At 42.8% G+C, this 16,125-nt stretch overlaps 1 protein-coding gene across 1 annotated transcript in view; it reads left to right on the forward strand.

The window, feature by feature from the left end:
- FGF2 (fibroblast growth factor 2) overlaps positions 1-15,812 on the forward strand; it is a 23,844-nt gene extending 8,032 nt beyond the window's left edge. Inside the window, exons 2-3 of the mRNA XM_027891131.1 lie at positions 10,199-10,302; positions 15,596-15,812. Coding sequence (XP_027746932.1) covers positions 10,199-10,302; positions 15,596-15,781 — 290 coding nt within the window. The 3' untranslated portion in view covers positions 15,782-15,812. The remainder of the gene's footprint in view (positions 1-10,198; positions 10,303-15,595) is intronic.
- The last annotated feature ends 313 nt before the right edge of the window (positions 15,813-16,125 follow it).

The raw sequence follows: 16,125 nt of genomic DNA on the forward strand, positions 1-16,125 counted from the left end.
CTTTCTTTTCTTTCTTTTCTTTCTTTTCTTTCTTTTCTTTCTTTTCTTTCTTTTCTTTCTTTTCTTTCTTTTCTTTCTTTTCTTTCTTTTCTTTCTTTTCTTTCTTTTCTTTCTTTTCTTTCTTTTCTTTCTTTTCTTTCTTTTCTTTCTTTTCTTTCTTTTCTTTCTTTTCTTTCTTTTCTTTCTTTTTCTTATTACTGTGGAGTTTTCAGATTTGTTCAGACTCATCTGGTGTTAGAAAAGCGGCTTCAGGTTCTGTTTGGTAGTGAAAGCAAGAGAAGTGCCAAGTGCACAGACAGCTGAAGAGGCAAGAAGAGATGTAGCACTGGTTTCAGCAGTAGAATTAACAGTTACAGGGTTTGAAAGATGCTTGGAGAGAAACCCCTGAAAAATGCCCCCTTCTTTGTTCCGTTTCCACAGAATATATATATCTAAAAGAAAGGGTTCCTGTTCCAAGGCAGTTCTTTGGGCAGAATTCTGTTTAATTGCCCTTTAATTAATAAATGTCTCAACCTGAAATTTAAATCATAATCTTTTCAGTAACACTTTGTTTATGTAAAATTTTCCCAGCTCCTTGGATTACATTTACAGCGAGCAGTTTTACAAAATAATTATTTGGTTAATATGGTTTTCAGCACCTTTGGGAGCGTTGCCCTGGGGTCACTGGCCATCTTTTTCAGGCTACTGGAGAGGTGATTGATTGTGCTGAAGGGGTTAGTAACCCTAGAATTAATTAATGGTGCTTTTTGACCGTCAGTGGCAGCGTGTTTAGTGCAATTGTGTAATAAACCCAAACCAGACTGTGTAACCCTCACACAAGCCAGAGAACGCTCAAGTTACTGCTACTGAAGAACTTTTGTGTATGAAATCTGTGAATTGATTACTCATCTACACTAAGCAGTCCTTGAAACGTTAATGGCACGGTTTTTGAAGCCTGAAAGTTGGTGATGGGATAGTGTTTCATTCCTGATGGAGAATTAATTGCCTTTGCTTTTATTAGTACCTGTTTTAGACCGTGCATTTCAAAATAAAGCAACTCTCTCAACTTTTGTCATTTTCAGTATCGTGTTTTGTGGCAATATGTGCATAAACTTGCTTTCCTGTCTGCCTCTTCTGCTGCCTCCAGACTTGTCAATAAAACTATTAGGAGGGTGGCTCTCTGGAGTGCTGGTGGCATTTCAGCGTTATTATCTTACGTAGTTTTTTGTTTGTTCAGGGCAGGGCCAGATTTTGACTGGAGCCTGATACGATGGGCCGAGAATATAAATGAGATGATGTCTGCAGAGCTGGGTGGAGGTTGTCTTGCACAAACTGTCATGGTGCACTGCTGGTGGAGGGATCCTGTGCGAACCCATCGCTCGTGTTCGACTTCCAGAGGTTAAAACCGCATGGCTCCAGTGATTCAGTGGAGAAGGACACTGAGGGTACCGGGAAATGGCAGAGTAGGACCAGACTCTGTGGCAGTGTGGTGAAATTATGCTCTTGAATTGCAGAGCTTGTTGGCTTCTCTCTTACCTTCTGATGAGATTTCACCAGATCTCCTAAACCCGCAATCAGCCAGGATTCCAGCTGGAACGTGCACGTCACAAAATCCCGACGGCTGCGGCTGCGGGATAACGCATGGTGGGGTGTGTTGTAAGAGCGAGGATAGATGTCAGTTGTGATGCAGCCTGAAAGTATTTGCAGCCTGTTTCTTGGCTCTTTCCTTTCTGCTCTCAGGCTGACCCACGATGCATACTCTCACCACGCCAGTGTGTTTATCAGACATTCTGTGGAGTGGAGGGACACGGACTGTCACCTGAAATGTCAGCACTTCAGGTTGGAATAGCCATTTTGGGGCCATGTTACCAAGAATGTTCATACAGGCCCACAGCTCTGGGAAGACCAATAGTGAGACTGACATTTCTGGATCTAGAGAACCACACCTGTAGAGCAGCTCTGCGCAGTTGCTCCACTTGGACCTGTGGCAACAAAGATGGATACAAAAATGGGAGCGTGTTTTAGTGTGGAGAAGCAGCCACTGAGGACCACGTAGAGGTTCTCATCTCTGTTTAGAAGGCACCTAGGGAATCCTGCTGGACAGACTTGATAGGCTGAGCTGTTTTTTGGGAAATAGTATGTGGATTCAGTTCAGTGGGTTTCTCCACCTGTAACGGAGCAGATGGGATGAATGGCTGCACGTGTGCCTGGCCGTGCCTCCGAGTGTGTAAATAGGAACGATTCATTTAGTGGTTTTACAGATATTTACAGACCTCAGTATTGATGTTTTACTGACAGTAATGTAGTTCATCCAGGAAAACTGAGGAAAAAGACGTACAGTGCCCCTGTCCTTAGCAATGCAGGAATTCCTCAAAGCTGAAGAGGTCCACAGTGATCAAGGTCTCATAACATGGATCAGGATTGTCTGTGGGATTCTGTATCAGGAGAAAACACTGCTAGAGATGGCTGCCTGCTGATTTGATGTGGTGTAAGTCAGGGCAGTGTGATTGCCAGTGCTTGTAGCTGTCTTACTTCAGGAGCACGTTCTTCCAGTGATGTCTGGAGCAGTGTGGATATTGAAACCATCACGCGGATTCAAACCAGCATAGTGAGCACATAGTGACCACAGCTTCTGCCTGAAGCAGCAGGCACTGAAGTAGCTTCTTCCAAGCTACAGATTCCAAGGTCTCTCTTTTGTTGTCAGGAAAGTGTTCATGTCCATTCTAAGCATGGTTTGAGAGTATTCAAAATAAGCAGGGAGAACTGGAAGCTGGGGAAGCGACTACAGCCTGATCCCTCTCTCTGTGGTTCTGCAGACCCAAGTTTTGGCTCCCCAGAACAGGCTGGGTCCCTCAAGGTATTCTGCCTCCTCACAGTGGCCATAGGGGGTTGTAAAATTGAGGACTGTTACCCAGTTAGCACTGTGCATTTTATTTTCAGTTAAGGAATTTTGTTTCTTTCAAAGAACATTTCTTCACTCGCTCAGGGCTGCATTCAAAAGCAAATCAGAGCCTTTTTGTCAAGACTCTGATTCATTACTATTCTGGGTCAGCAGCGATTGACAGCTCTTGTCCTCCATTGCAGGTCATGCTGTTCCCCTGTGGAGGCATTATTTAAAGGTCAGCAAAGGGTGGTTACCCAGCTTGATGGAAGGGGATGAAATAGATGGAGGATGAAGTAAGTCCCTGGGCTTATTGTAGCATTTGCATTGCCCTTGCAGTAAAGGAGATGGACAGGCACCATTGGAATACCGTGTGCGCATTTTGTTTGGCTTTTTTTGTTGACTTTTTGCGAAAATGTTTATTAAAGACTAAGTGATTAATTCAGTTTTGTTGGTATTAGAGATGGGGGATATGCATACCCAGCATAGTCACTGTCTCAACCTTTTGGCCAGATTAAGAGCAATCAGCTCTAAAGGGCAACTTAATCAACAGGAGCTCCTCCTTATCAGGTTGTTCCTTCTTCCTGCTCCTGTCTGCTGTGCCATCTCCCTGGCACCCCGTGTGCCTGACACAGTTCCTCTTGCTCCACTGTGCTTCAGGCTCTCTTGAAATCCAGTTTGCTGATGATTCTTGGCATTCCTAAAATCCAGCTTTTCCTTTCCAACTGTGACACTAAGGCTTATTGAGCCCATGGGTTGGCAGTGTCTCCCCACTGCTCTGGCAGCCTTTTCCTTTCATCTCGTCTGTTACTGCTCTGATCAGTCACAGCCCAAAAATACGATGTACTGCTGAGCAGTTGTCTGAATCATGTCGAGGAAGAGCACTACAAATACCTTTTAAAAGTGATTCATTTTACCTTCACTTTCTTCTGAAGTGATGTTTCTGGGTTTGTCTTGGGTTGTCCCCTGGTTTTAGGTGTTTGTTTTGCTGCAAGTGAAACCCAGGTCATAGTTACAAGGAGATTAATGAATGCACACTAAACATAAAGCTGCATTTCTGCACGTTCTGTGTGTCTTCTGTTATAAGTCAGTGACATGGCTGTGTTGGCTGAACAGTTGCACCAACTTGGTTCTAAGGGTGAACACTCAAAAGTGGTTATTATGTTATTTATGTGAGTGAATGCTAAATGAAGCCAAAGCAGTTGAGAGAAACATGATGGATTACTTTACCCTTGCTAAGAAAACCCCCCATGGGAAAAGAGCCCTTAGAAACATCTGTGAACATGCATTTGTTATTTTTCTAAATGGAGACTCTGAGATGAAAGTATCAGTCATTTGGAGACCAGGCTTTATTACCTGTACCCAGCAATGAATGAAGCACGTGAGGATGCTCTTGTATTTGGTAATCTGTGATCTCGGGTGCATGTTCAGGACAGCTGGATATTTATAGGAGCTGCGGTCAAGATATAAATGAGAATAGATGGAGAACCTGAATAGAGAAATAAATTCCATTGTGTTCAGTATCTGTGCTACTTATAAAGGTGAAACCTCTTAAAATCTGCGGCAGCCCCTGTTAATGTGGTTGATTAGGTTAGCGGGCTGATACTTGAACACTTACACAAGTCACTGCTCTGTTTAAAGCCTTGGGTTGACTCCTAAGTGCAACCGGAACTTCCCGAAGTGTTTGTATTTCAGAAGTGTGTATTTTTGTTGTGGATGTTTATATTTTAGAGACCTCGTGTCTGTCTGTGAGTGGTTTTTTTGCCTCTGGCTGGCAAAGAGGAAAAAGATACACTGAGAATGTTGTCATGCAAAAGCAAAGAAACGCGCCTTTGTATGGGAGCGTGACTCACAGTTTCTCACCGCGACACTCCATTGGCTTGATTGTTTTTGTTGCAGTTCTGATGGTTTGGTTTATTAACAGACCACCTCTCCTGCTAAGGTTTGTGAGTAGAGTTGTTCTGCTGTTTGCAGTCTGGAGACTGGGGGTGCCTCACAGGTCAACACAAAGCTTATCCGTTAGTGGAAGATGTTAGTATGTCTTTGAGAAAGGTATCAAACTGTCAGAGACTGAATGTGGGACAGAGAGAGACACGAGATACTTGTAATTCCTAGAGACACGTTACAGTAGGTACATCCAGCTTGTGGGCTGGGGTTTGGATCTGATGCAGCTGGGCAGCTTTGGCTCTGGAAATGGCAAAATGGGGGTATTGATGTGTGTGTGTGTGTGTGTGTAAATGCATGTGTGTCCTTGAACCGGCCCTTGGGCTTGAGGGGGTTTGTCATGTCAGGTGTGGAGCAAACGCGTCCGACTCCGTGTGCTTCGCTTGGACACCTGGCTGGGAATAGACATTGCCCCTAAGCACGAAGGAATCTGCCAACTTTAGCCACAGAGTACGGCAGAGTGGTGATTTGACTGTAGGGGGTTGATTCTTATTTTTCTCCTTTTTTTTTTTTTTTCTCCTTTTTTTTGTGAATTTCCTTGTGTTTCTGACACTTACTCCCTCCGGAGCTGCCTCACCTCTGTAGCAGTGAGACTGCAAAGCAGTTGTTGCTTTGTGCTTTCCCGTGGGCACGGAAGGTGCAGGAGGAGGATGGGTGATGGGAGCTGGCGCAGCAGCTTCACCACAGTGTCATTCGGGGGCCTCGTGGAAGGGTTTTCCTTACGGGGCCTCTGCAAATATGTTGGAGATGGGCCCTGAGCCTTTGGCTGGGGTTGAGCTTTTCCACAGCAAACTGTAGTAATGCTAGTCATTGATCCAGAGACGTGCAGCCTGGGAGTTTTCGGGGGTACATAAACTCTCCTTTCTCGTAAACAGAGTGAGAGGTGTTTTGCTAATGACATTTTTAGTTCAACTCAAGCATCTGTATGTCAGTGAAAATGGGTTGAAATAGTATCCCATTTGTCCTCTCTTCCCAGGGTCCATGAGCTGCTCTGTTTGCTGCAGTGTGGCAGCAGGGTTTTCACGGTGAAGTGATGGAGAGTCTTGAGCAGGAGGATGGACTGGTCCTTCTGACCTGAGGAGTGTGTGATTTTGAGACTGTGGCTGGTAATCTTAGTTTTAGTCTGCACTGAATTCTTATTTGTAGGGATCTTTGCTAGGTGGATTATAGTGGAAATACAGCTGAGGCTGTAATTATACCTTTATTTGCTGTGTAAGTGTATCCAAGGCCAGAAGCTCATGGTTGGCTTTTTCTTTAAGGCTCCCTGATGCAGTGGTTAAGAGTTCCTATTTCCTTGTAGAGGAGTAGGAAAATGAATATTTTATTAATCCATTTCCCTAATACATCCTCAAATTCCACCTACTTAAGACGTGCGTTTGCCTCGTGCTCTGGTGCGGCACCCTCCTGTCCTGCACGCTTACCCTGCTCCGTGTTCACTGCTCTCTTCTCTTTTTGTCTTTTGTTTTATTCCCAATGTGTTTCTGTCCCTTTCTCTTCCCACTGTGACCTTTGTTTTCCCTTTTCCTTGCTGATACTGTGGCATGCTCCTGCCCCAGAACATCTTAGGCAGTGCAGCTGCTCTGAGTGAAACGCCAGCAGTGGCTTCGTGTGCGTGGATTGCCGCTGGCGAAGGGCTTGGGATGCCCCAGGCTCCTCTGCAGCTGCCAACAGACTCCAGCTGGGAATGTGAGAAAGGTAGTACCAGCTCAGCAGTGAGCAGCCTCCAAAATGTGCAGCTCCCTTTCTCTAAAGCATTAAGTTGGCAGGTTTTGCCAAGATCTTCAAAACAAACCGGTTTTGAAGGAGATTTTTGGCCAAACCCTTTCTGCTGCAGAGCAAAGAAACCATTTGGGACCATTTAAGTTAGTGCAGTGTTATTGGGTTTGGGCCGCTCTAAAGCTCTGCTGGTTTATGAGAACTGTGAAAGGGCTTTGGAGTTTGCATTGTACGTGTGATTTTTCAGTTCTAGTGCTCAGAGCAGTAAAAGAACTTCTGGAAAATGTACGTGTTTTCTGTATTCCCCACATTTGCTAACGGCTTTTCTGTCCTTGTTGTGCTACTTGTCCTCAAAATTATTTTCTCCACTGGACTGTGCAAAACTGCCCTGGAAATAAGTTTCTTTTGAGCTCTTTAAGAAAAGCGAGGAAGATCCAGTTTTTGACTGAGATTTGAAACCTTGCCAATCACAAGGCTATTAAATACCACTTTTCAACTTCCATATTCTTAGAAAAGTCTCTCCAAGTTGTGAAATAAATGTCCATTTGTAACTCTCTCTTAAATATGCTGCCTAATTTAACCTGCAGCTTGTAAGTCTGCCCTGACCATACACCCTGGGAAAGAGAGTATTTCAGTGCCCGTTGCTGTGTGGTTCATTTAGTGCCACAAACTGTACTGGTTTCAGTGGAAATTCAGGTTGGGCTGTGTGGCTCATGTTATTCTTCAGCCAAAACATCAGTGAGTACATATTCCTAACAGAACCTCTGTGTATTATTGTTAGGAATAAATGTCCCCTCTCTACCTGTTTTTATACTACTGGAAGGAAGGTTCAATCAAACTACATCCCAAGTGATGAGTTTTCCCACTTAACGATCATCTCCTTAGATAAATCTGCCATATAGAGATGCAGATGGTATTCTAAGCAAGAAGACACATGAGTGTAAAACAAATTCTGGAAATTTGGAGTATAGATTACCCTTACAGCTTTAGAAGGCTGTGTGTGTATCTATATCTAAGAGTCTTTAGTGAGAGCTCTAACAGTGTTAGGTAACATCGGTTTTAAATCCACCTCCTCCTGAGTTATAGTTCAGTGCCTTAACTTCATTTCATTCATGCCTCCCAAGCCATTTTTTTATCTTCCCAAAGATACAACTTTATCCCTCTTCCTCAGAGTTTCTCTGCTGGCATGAAATTGCCGTTTCTTGCAATTCATTTCTTCTTACCTGGCAGAAAAAGGGAGATGGTCACAGGTCAGCTTATTATGAGACAAAAGCAGGTCTTTAATGGGAGTAGGAAATTTCCTGAGTCCCTTCAGTTGTCCGTGCGTAAAGGTCACCTCGGTTATATTTGGGATGGGACGTTGTTTTATTTCATAACTTGGTGATGACTGAGCCTCAGTGCTCGGGATGTTTGCTCAGCAGGCCGAGCTCTGTGTTGTCACAACACCAGCAGGAATCGGCTGGAGCCTTGTGCTCGGAGTTCCTTGCAAATTAAAGGGCACGGATGTGAACAGTGAAATAACTCACTGCCGTGCTGGAGGGGCCCTCCCGAAGGACTGCCAGAATAACTGCGAAAAAGGGCCTTTTTAGGCCTTGGTTAACGAGCTCTTTCACAATGATCTGTGCTACTTTTTTTGGGCTACAGATGTCTGAATTGTTTCACTTCCATGGATCTGGTTTTGAGGTTCAATTATGCATAGAGTAATACTACTCAAGTATGAGAAGATCTGAAATGATGGACAGTGTCTGAACTGTTGCTGTCGGTGACCTAAGGGCTGGAAGAGATACAGATTGTAGTTGTCAAGTGATAAATTTCTCTTGCAACCAGTTAACCAAGTTGCAATGAGTTAAACTGAAAACTGTTGCTTGTGGTGATGATCAGGTGGTTAAAATATGTGTGATTGGTAAGGCTGTATCTTGGCACCTCCAGATCAGCACAGCGCTGTGGCAAATAATCACACTGCATTCATAAAGCCATAAAATAATGCTGAAACCTGAAAAACTCACAGCACTATTCTGGCTCTGCTCATTCATGTGCCGTTGGAGTTGGAGAGGAAAATGCAGTGAAGCTGATTTTGCTTTTGGGGCTCTCAGTATTGCAGCGCTTTTCAAACTCTGCAGGAAAACCTTTTTTATTTTTCCTTCTAAAGAGTAACACTTCACCAGTTTCTCCAAACTACACAAATTTATAAAGGCTTTCAAAACCTTTCCTAAAAGTTTATTTTTACAGGATCTGAACTTCTGGCCCGGTGTGGTGCTGGAGGATTTCGTGTGCTTTTCTCTCCAGAGAAAGTCACGAAGCATAATAAGTCAGTACTGCAGTAATTAATATTAATTTTCAGCTATTCCACAACAGCTGTTCCTTGTTAAGTGTGTGGTGAAAGCTGTGCTTGGGCACATCTCAAAAGTCCATTTGCTGCAGTCCCTGCCCAGAGCACTTTTCCACGTCCTCGTGTCCCCAGTGGGCAAGGAGTTACACCGAAGGGTTTGGAGCTGTTCACGGGTCTGATTTTGGCCTCATAACTTGGGAGGGCTGTGTTTTGGATACTTCATTCTGAGATGAAATTAAACCTTGTGCCTGGCTTTTTACTTTTGCCCTCAAAAAGGGTTTGCAGCAATTACCCGAATAATTTCGTGTTCCCGGTATTCCTGTTGTTGGGAGTTTTGGTTGGTTTCTTCAGTACGGTCTCTTTTCCCCTCTGACAAAATGCCAAATAAGCAGCAGCCTCTCTCTGAATCTCAAGAGCTGCTCCTTCTCCAAAATTTCCAGTCACTTCAAGCATTTGTTGTGGTGGCTTTCAAGCTCAAGCTGTTTAAAACTGCACCATTAAATAGAACAAAGAATCTACTGCACCAGAGCAGGTGGGTGAAGAAAGCTGGTGCCTGAGAGGATGGACACCAGGCAGGCAAAGGGGAAAGCTTTCCTGTGTTCATCAAAACTGCTGGGTTTGGTTCGTGGCTAGAAAAATCAGTTTAGGTTTTGTGTCGGTAATTCCCAGCAGGCAGTAGCTAAATGCTGTGTGATACGACCTCACAGGTTGTCATTTCTTTAAAATCTTCAATTTCTTCAAAATAATTGATTCAAATCGTGTTCCTGATTTGTATACCATTCTTTCTTGTGCCTTTGCTGTCCTCACATACTGCTGCAGTTCTGTTTGTTTGTTCTAACCATTTGTTGGCTGTATGAGGTAAACCAATACTTTCCTGTTGGGAAGTGCCAGAACATTTCGGGAGCGATATGGTCCTGACTGGTCTCGGTCGTGGCTTTGCCCGTACGGAGCTGTTGTGTGTTCAGTGTCCAGCACCGTTCCGTGAACATTTAAGAAAACTGCCGTGAGCGTTTTCCACTTTCTGTGAGCAGCTGACTGTGCCATAAGTGGCCTTTCAACGAATTAAATGGGGTTTTAAGTTGCCTTTATGTGAAATGAAGATGGAATAGCTCGCTCTCCTTGTTTCCAATTTGACGGTAGCTGCTTACTTTGTAATAAGCGTTTTCTCTCATAAAAACGGCACCACAAAGCTAGAGGTTCAAAGTTTTCCTATTTTCTTTGCAAGCTGAAGCTCAGGCTTTCCCTGGGTTTAGGTTTGAAGCAGAAGACAAGTCACTCTCAAGCGCTGAAATACCACGATGGCTGTGAAAACTTCATTTTGTCCTGTTTTTTTTTCTTTTTGTTCGCAGTCAAACTGCAGCTTCAAGCGGAAGAAAGAGGAGTGGTGTCGATCAAAGGTGTGAGTGCAAATCGTTTCCTGGCCATGAAGGAGGATGGCAGATTGCTGGCCTTGGTAAGCACTGCTTTGTTCATGTTTCTGTCTGTAATTTGTAGGTCCTGTCCTTGCTCTGTATGGAGCAACCTCCTCTCCTGCAGGATTTGCTCAGCCTTCTCTGTGTGCGAGAAATTAGCTCAGCACGGCTTTAGTCAATTAGTTAAAAATTACAAATTAAGAAGAGTTGGGTATGTCTGTCCTACCTACAAGCTGCAAAATTTAATGGGAATGGCTTGTCTGAGAGAGGGGAAAAAAAAAATCATAGTGATCACGTAGAGAAGGAAGTTATAAAAACAAATGAGGAATAAAATGTTTGCCTTCTTACCCCCAGGAGTAATTTTTTTCCTCTTTCACTTCCTTACACGTGTGATTTTAAAGAGCTTATTAAAATAGGAAATAAAGCCAATTTAAAAGAAAAAAATTACTTTCATGATACTAATCTGTATAAATTGTTTTCTCATTTTCCTCTTTGTAGAGAATCAAGTTTTTTGGGCATGTTTACTTCCTAACTAGAAAACTGGCAAGAAAAAAAAAAAAAAACATTTTTGAAAATGCGATGATAAAATTTTAAAAAGTTATATAAATGTAGGTAACTTGAAACTACTCTCTAGTGAGACTAGTTTTAGTTTAAACTCTTGTGCATTTATTGGTATCAGCTGAATTTTTAACTGTGTTTTAAAGCCAGTGTGTGTAGCAGACTCTGAAAGTTAATAAGGACTGCCGGTGCTGGGATATAAATTTTGCTTTAAGAGCTGCAGTTACATTCATTTTGCTTAAATCCCTCATCCATAACCTTCAGAGCGGGCAGACCTCCAGCACTGGTGAAGTACCACTGCAGGGCATTGATCCCATTGGAATTTCAGTTTGCAATAATCCCTGATACTTTGGAGTCTTGAACATTCAGCCCCTGTGCAAGTCGCCACCGGTGACTGGCGTTAGTAATTCCTTCCTAACCCTGGCTGAACAGCAGCTGATCAAAGACCCACGCCAGGGGCTGCAGAAATTCCTTCTGATTTTCCTCCTGCCTCAGTGAAATGAGTCTGAAAGGAGTTTGACAGGAGCAGGGCTCCCCGGGGTGCTCCGCAGCACCACGCCTCTGGATCCAGGGAACCCGTTTTGTTCATGCCTGTGAGAACAGTGACAGGACCTGTTTCAAGTTACTTGGGTGTTGTGTGACAGCTCAGTTGAAGAAAATACGAGGAGTTGTCCACTGTGCTATTCTTGAGTTAAGGGTAATGGGGAATTTCCTGTGGTGCTGCTGTGCTGGAATTCGGCTTCCCATTCAGCCTCTTTAACCTGAGCGACAGCGAATGGTCGAAACGGGGTGTTTAGTGCCATTTGTAAAATTATAAACACGGGGAGGGGGGTGTTTGTGTTTGGGATTTCTTCTGTTGCAGTGGTGGGTTTGGTTGTAGAGCATGCCTTAGCTGCAGCGATTTTAGCTGCTTAGTTCCTGTAAGGCAAAATGCTTGATAAGTGTTGGTTATTCACTTGGAATTACGCTCTCAAAATGTGTAAAGCCGAGTCACTTTGTGCTTCTCACTTGAGCTTATAAAACATTTGTGTTGTTTCTGGAAATGGGTGTTACTTGCACAGTATTTGCTGCACACTCTACTTCCTACAGCTCTTTTAACTTTGCTATTCATAGGTGGAAATCCTCTACTCTTTTAAGCTCTCCTTCTTCACCCAGCCCAACGAATGCTGCTGCAATTTCACTGCTGTTTTCTGCAGCACCGGCAAGTGTTTCTTTCCATGAGGATTTCTGTATTGTGACTTCCAATAACAGTCTGTGGCTGGTTGTGCCTCTACTGTTTCTGCCTCTAAATGAAACTGTTTCTAATTGCCAGTGTTCCTCCTTCAGTTTGAGCAGGGCTGTGTTTCAGCGAGAGCTCTGCAAAGAGCGCACACTGGAAACGTTTGCGGTGCACTGATCTCGTCAATGCACATGATGAAACACTGCTGAAACCTCTGGCTATTTCTTTTGAAACGTTACGGAACTTTAGTTTGTAAACACTTCATGAAGTTCTCTAATCCACCAGTCACTCAAGTACTATTCCGTCTTTTTTAATGTCTGCTTGCCTTACTTACTTTTCAGTGTCCGGGATCCATTTGTTTAGTGTCCTTGTTTCATAAAATATATCAACATCTTCAAAAATATTTTTGCAGATTACTACTCGGGCCTGCTTTTCATCTTGCCGGATGTTTTTGTAATTACTTTGTGCAGACACGTCTTTAGGGTTTGTTCTGAGCTGGGTTTCGCAGAATGGTTTATTGCACGGCCGGTGCATCACTGCTCGCCCTGGTGATCTGCGTGGGGGTGCAGTGGATCGTGTTCTTGCCTGGAAAGCTGCATGATGCTGATTTTAATTGAGCAGTTGCATGCTCTTCACTTACAGACTCAGCTGTGGGGGAGAACTAATCTTTACCAGTTGGGTCATGGGAGGAAATGGCTGGTTATTCATGCAGATAGTCAAAACCTCCCCTTGGAAAATGCTGTTTTAACTGAAAATATTTGTGCGGAAAAGTATCTATTCCATCAGATTTTTAATGGAAACACTGAAATGTTTCACTTCTGATACGGCTTATTTTGACTTTCCAGTTTCACCTAATTATCAAAATGAAATATTTTCACTTTATGGAAAGAAATATGATTATTTTGCTTAATGAAGTGATTTCCCAAACTTCCCGTGAAAGGAAGACTTGAACTTTTGACTAAGTTGTATTTCACGATAAATAATTTGTTATTAAAGGGCATGACCTGTTCATTCTGTCTGTAGTGCTTAAATGGTTTCATTTCAAGGACTTGACTTGAAGGGAAATTTTTGTCTTTTGATGTTATGGATTAAAGCTGTGCCACAGGAATACTGGTGAGAATAACCTGCATTTCTTAGCCCTTTTGTAGTTAGAAAAGGCTAAATTATGGTCATCACCTCTCCCAGACCGTACTGGATCCACTGTGGTAGTTACAGGTTAATAACGCTCGGGCTTTGGCTTTGAGAATGAATAAGTTTGAGGAATTTTAATCCCTAATCCAAGTCCAAAATGTCAGAGGTAGTTGTTGGCATTGTGTCATTCTAGGGCAGATGAGGTTTGGACTGAAAAGTCAATCAGTGGGTGATGTCTGTGCAAATACAGGAAGAACCACCTTGTTGCAGGAAGCTGCTGCCCCTCTTTCAGGCAATTAATATGCCCTGGCGTGAATCGACTGGAGGATTTCAGGATTGCTAAAGCTGAAAATTCCTGCACTCAGCATTTTATTTAGTCAGGATGGAGGGCTTGCTTGGCAGCCGACAAAATCCTGACTGGTGGCAGGGCAGGCACAGGGGGAACTCGCTCCCCACCACTGCCCCAGGTGTTTTCCCTTCCTTTATCCTTTTCCTGAAGGGCTGCAGAGTTCAGGTGTTTCATGCTGTGCTGTGGAAACTTTCCCTGCCGGATCAGCGCTCTGAATGCAGCCTGGACTTAAATGTCTTTGAAAAAGCCACTGATATCCAGGCTTTTTCCAGGGGCTGAGGTTCTCAGTGTGGTGGCTGGCATCCCGCTCCTGCTGGACAGCAGTCCGGCTTCCGAAATGTCTCCTTTGGCAGATGCTGGGCAATACATAGTTTTAGGAAGCCTGAATTACCATTTGTCATCTAAATGTTGGCTTTTATGTCAAAACGTTTACATTGGCAGCACACCGTAGGAACACACTGGTGTCACATATGCTTTGTGCAGAAATAAGGAATTTTCTTTTTTTTTTTTTTTCCACACTTTTTTGATGGTGTCTCTGCCTGAATTTCCAGCTTGAGCAGTTGTGCTGAGCTTGCCTATACTCTGCTTAAAGGTTTGGGCTTTAAATGCTTCTTTATACAGTTTCTGTGCCTTCTTCCCTTTCACGCTTGGATCTATGGCTTGAGATGATTAATGCATTTGTTGTCACACTGCTGCAACAGAAAGCATTGAAGTACAACTTGTCGTGAGAAAGATTATTTAAAATAAAAAATAACATGAAAATTGTGAGTGGGATTTCTGTTATTTGAAATGTACAAGTGTCAGTGAGTTACAGAAACGAGAAACTGCAGATGGATTTTCTCTTACAAGTTCTTTTGCTTAGAAGCAAAAATTCGTATCTGAAAATGACTGGAGGAAATACCCTTTTATTTGAAGACATGTTTGGAGACAGATCACTTTATTCCAGACTGCATTTGAAGGATTTAATTGCTTGTAGCTACAGAATCTTGGCCTAAATGAGGAGTTACCCTTCTCTTGTATGTTTTTCTGTGTACTGTATGAAGTCTAATTGTTCCAGTATTATTTATATAGTAATGAATGTTAACAGAAGATGGCAACAAAGGGTAGCCTGCTAATTTCAGGAATTGCCTCACATTCCCTGTCTGCTTGCTTTTTAATGACGAGCTTTTCTGCTCCTCTGGCATTCCCAAAAATTTTCAGGGGAAATGAGTCTGACTGAACTGATGGACTGAGGGGTGATGTTTATGAAAAGAAAACTCACCCTCCAAGTTGCTGGGGTGCTGAACTTCTGCCTTCTTTTATATTTGAGAAAAATAATTTCTCTTGCCTAAAGTGCCACTTCTGCAGATGGATTTACCACTGTGACAGCTGAGGGCTGTGTTAATTCCATGTAGGTGGAGCTGGCTTTGAAGACTTCCTTCCAGAAGTAAAATAATTCCTTAGATGTACTTCTGAATACTGGTCTCAGTGGGGAATATACCTCTCTAATTCCTAAAATTATTTTTCAAGTTTTGAATTAAAAAAAAAAAAAAAAAATCTTGAAAAGACTGTTTTGGAATGCTATAAACGCAGACTTGAATTAGCTTTAGGAAAAGTTAAACCTCAAAACTGGAAAAGAAGAGGCAAAGGCTGGAACTCTGCCATGCTATTTATCTAATGGATAAAATGTTGGGTTGAGGAAGGCAAGAGAAATGCTGCCTTTTCTCTTTCCTTTTGGTTATAACCTAGGATGAGATGGCAAAGCTGCTGAGCTTGGAAGTCACTGAGTGCCAAGGGACAGGGTCCTTCACTTAAATGTTTGCATTTCTGATCACAGCAAAGAATCACACAGTGTAAACAAACTAGAACCTGCTTGGTCTGTGTTAGAGACCACAAATGAACCACAGTTAAACCCTCTTCTTCTTGTAGGTGTTTTTAAGAATATTTTCATAATAGCTATCATTCTTCAGGCATGAAACGTTTCATACCCATTTCTTAAAGCCAGAGGTACTGCTCACTCACATTTTTGCTAAGTTAGTCCCATGAGTCTGAAGAATTGATTTTGGACCAATAATATTTTTTTTCCCCTCTTTTTTAGAAATATGCAACAGAAGAATGTTTCTTCTTTGAGCGTTTGGAATCTAATAACTATAATACTTACCGATCACGGAAATACTCCGATTGGTACGTGGCACTGAAAAGAACTGGACAGTACAAACCTGGACCAAAAACTGGACCTGGACAGAAAGCTATCCTTTTTCTTCCCATGTCTGCCAAAAGCTGATTCCCATGGCGGATTCCGAGCACATTTGCCACACTACACTAAAGACGTCGACTTTCCTACTCCTCCCCGAAGTAGCAAAATATAAGCAATTATTTGCTGATATTAACTACTTTTCCAGATACCAGTTTAAAACATGAATGTTTCATACTGTCTTTATATTGCTCTTTAAACCTATTGTGCCAGTGTGTGTGTGGGGGTAAAATTACTTGGAAAATATATTTTCAGGATCAGTAACACTTCTGTTTTCTTCTAGGTATCTATGCAGAGCTGTTTTATTTACCTTATGCTTGCTTTATGGAGTAAAGGAAAACAAATCTGATGCGCACTTACAGCATTATTTACCT

The sequence above is a fragment of the Empidonax traillii genome, unplaced genomic scaffold (assembly GCF_003031625.1).
Source record: "Empidonax traillii isolate 1590-97213 ecotype Southwest subspecies unplaced genomic scaffold, ASM303162v1 scaffold310:size1162954, whole genome shotgun sequence".
Lineage (NCBI taxonomy): Eukaryota > Metazoa > Chordata > Aves > Passeriformes > Tyrannidae > Empidonax > Empidonax traillii.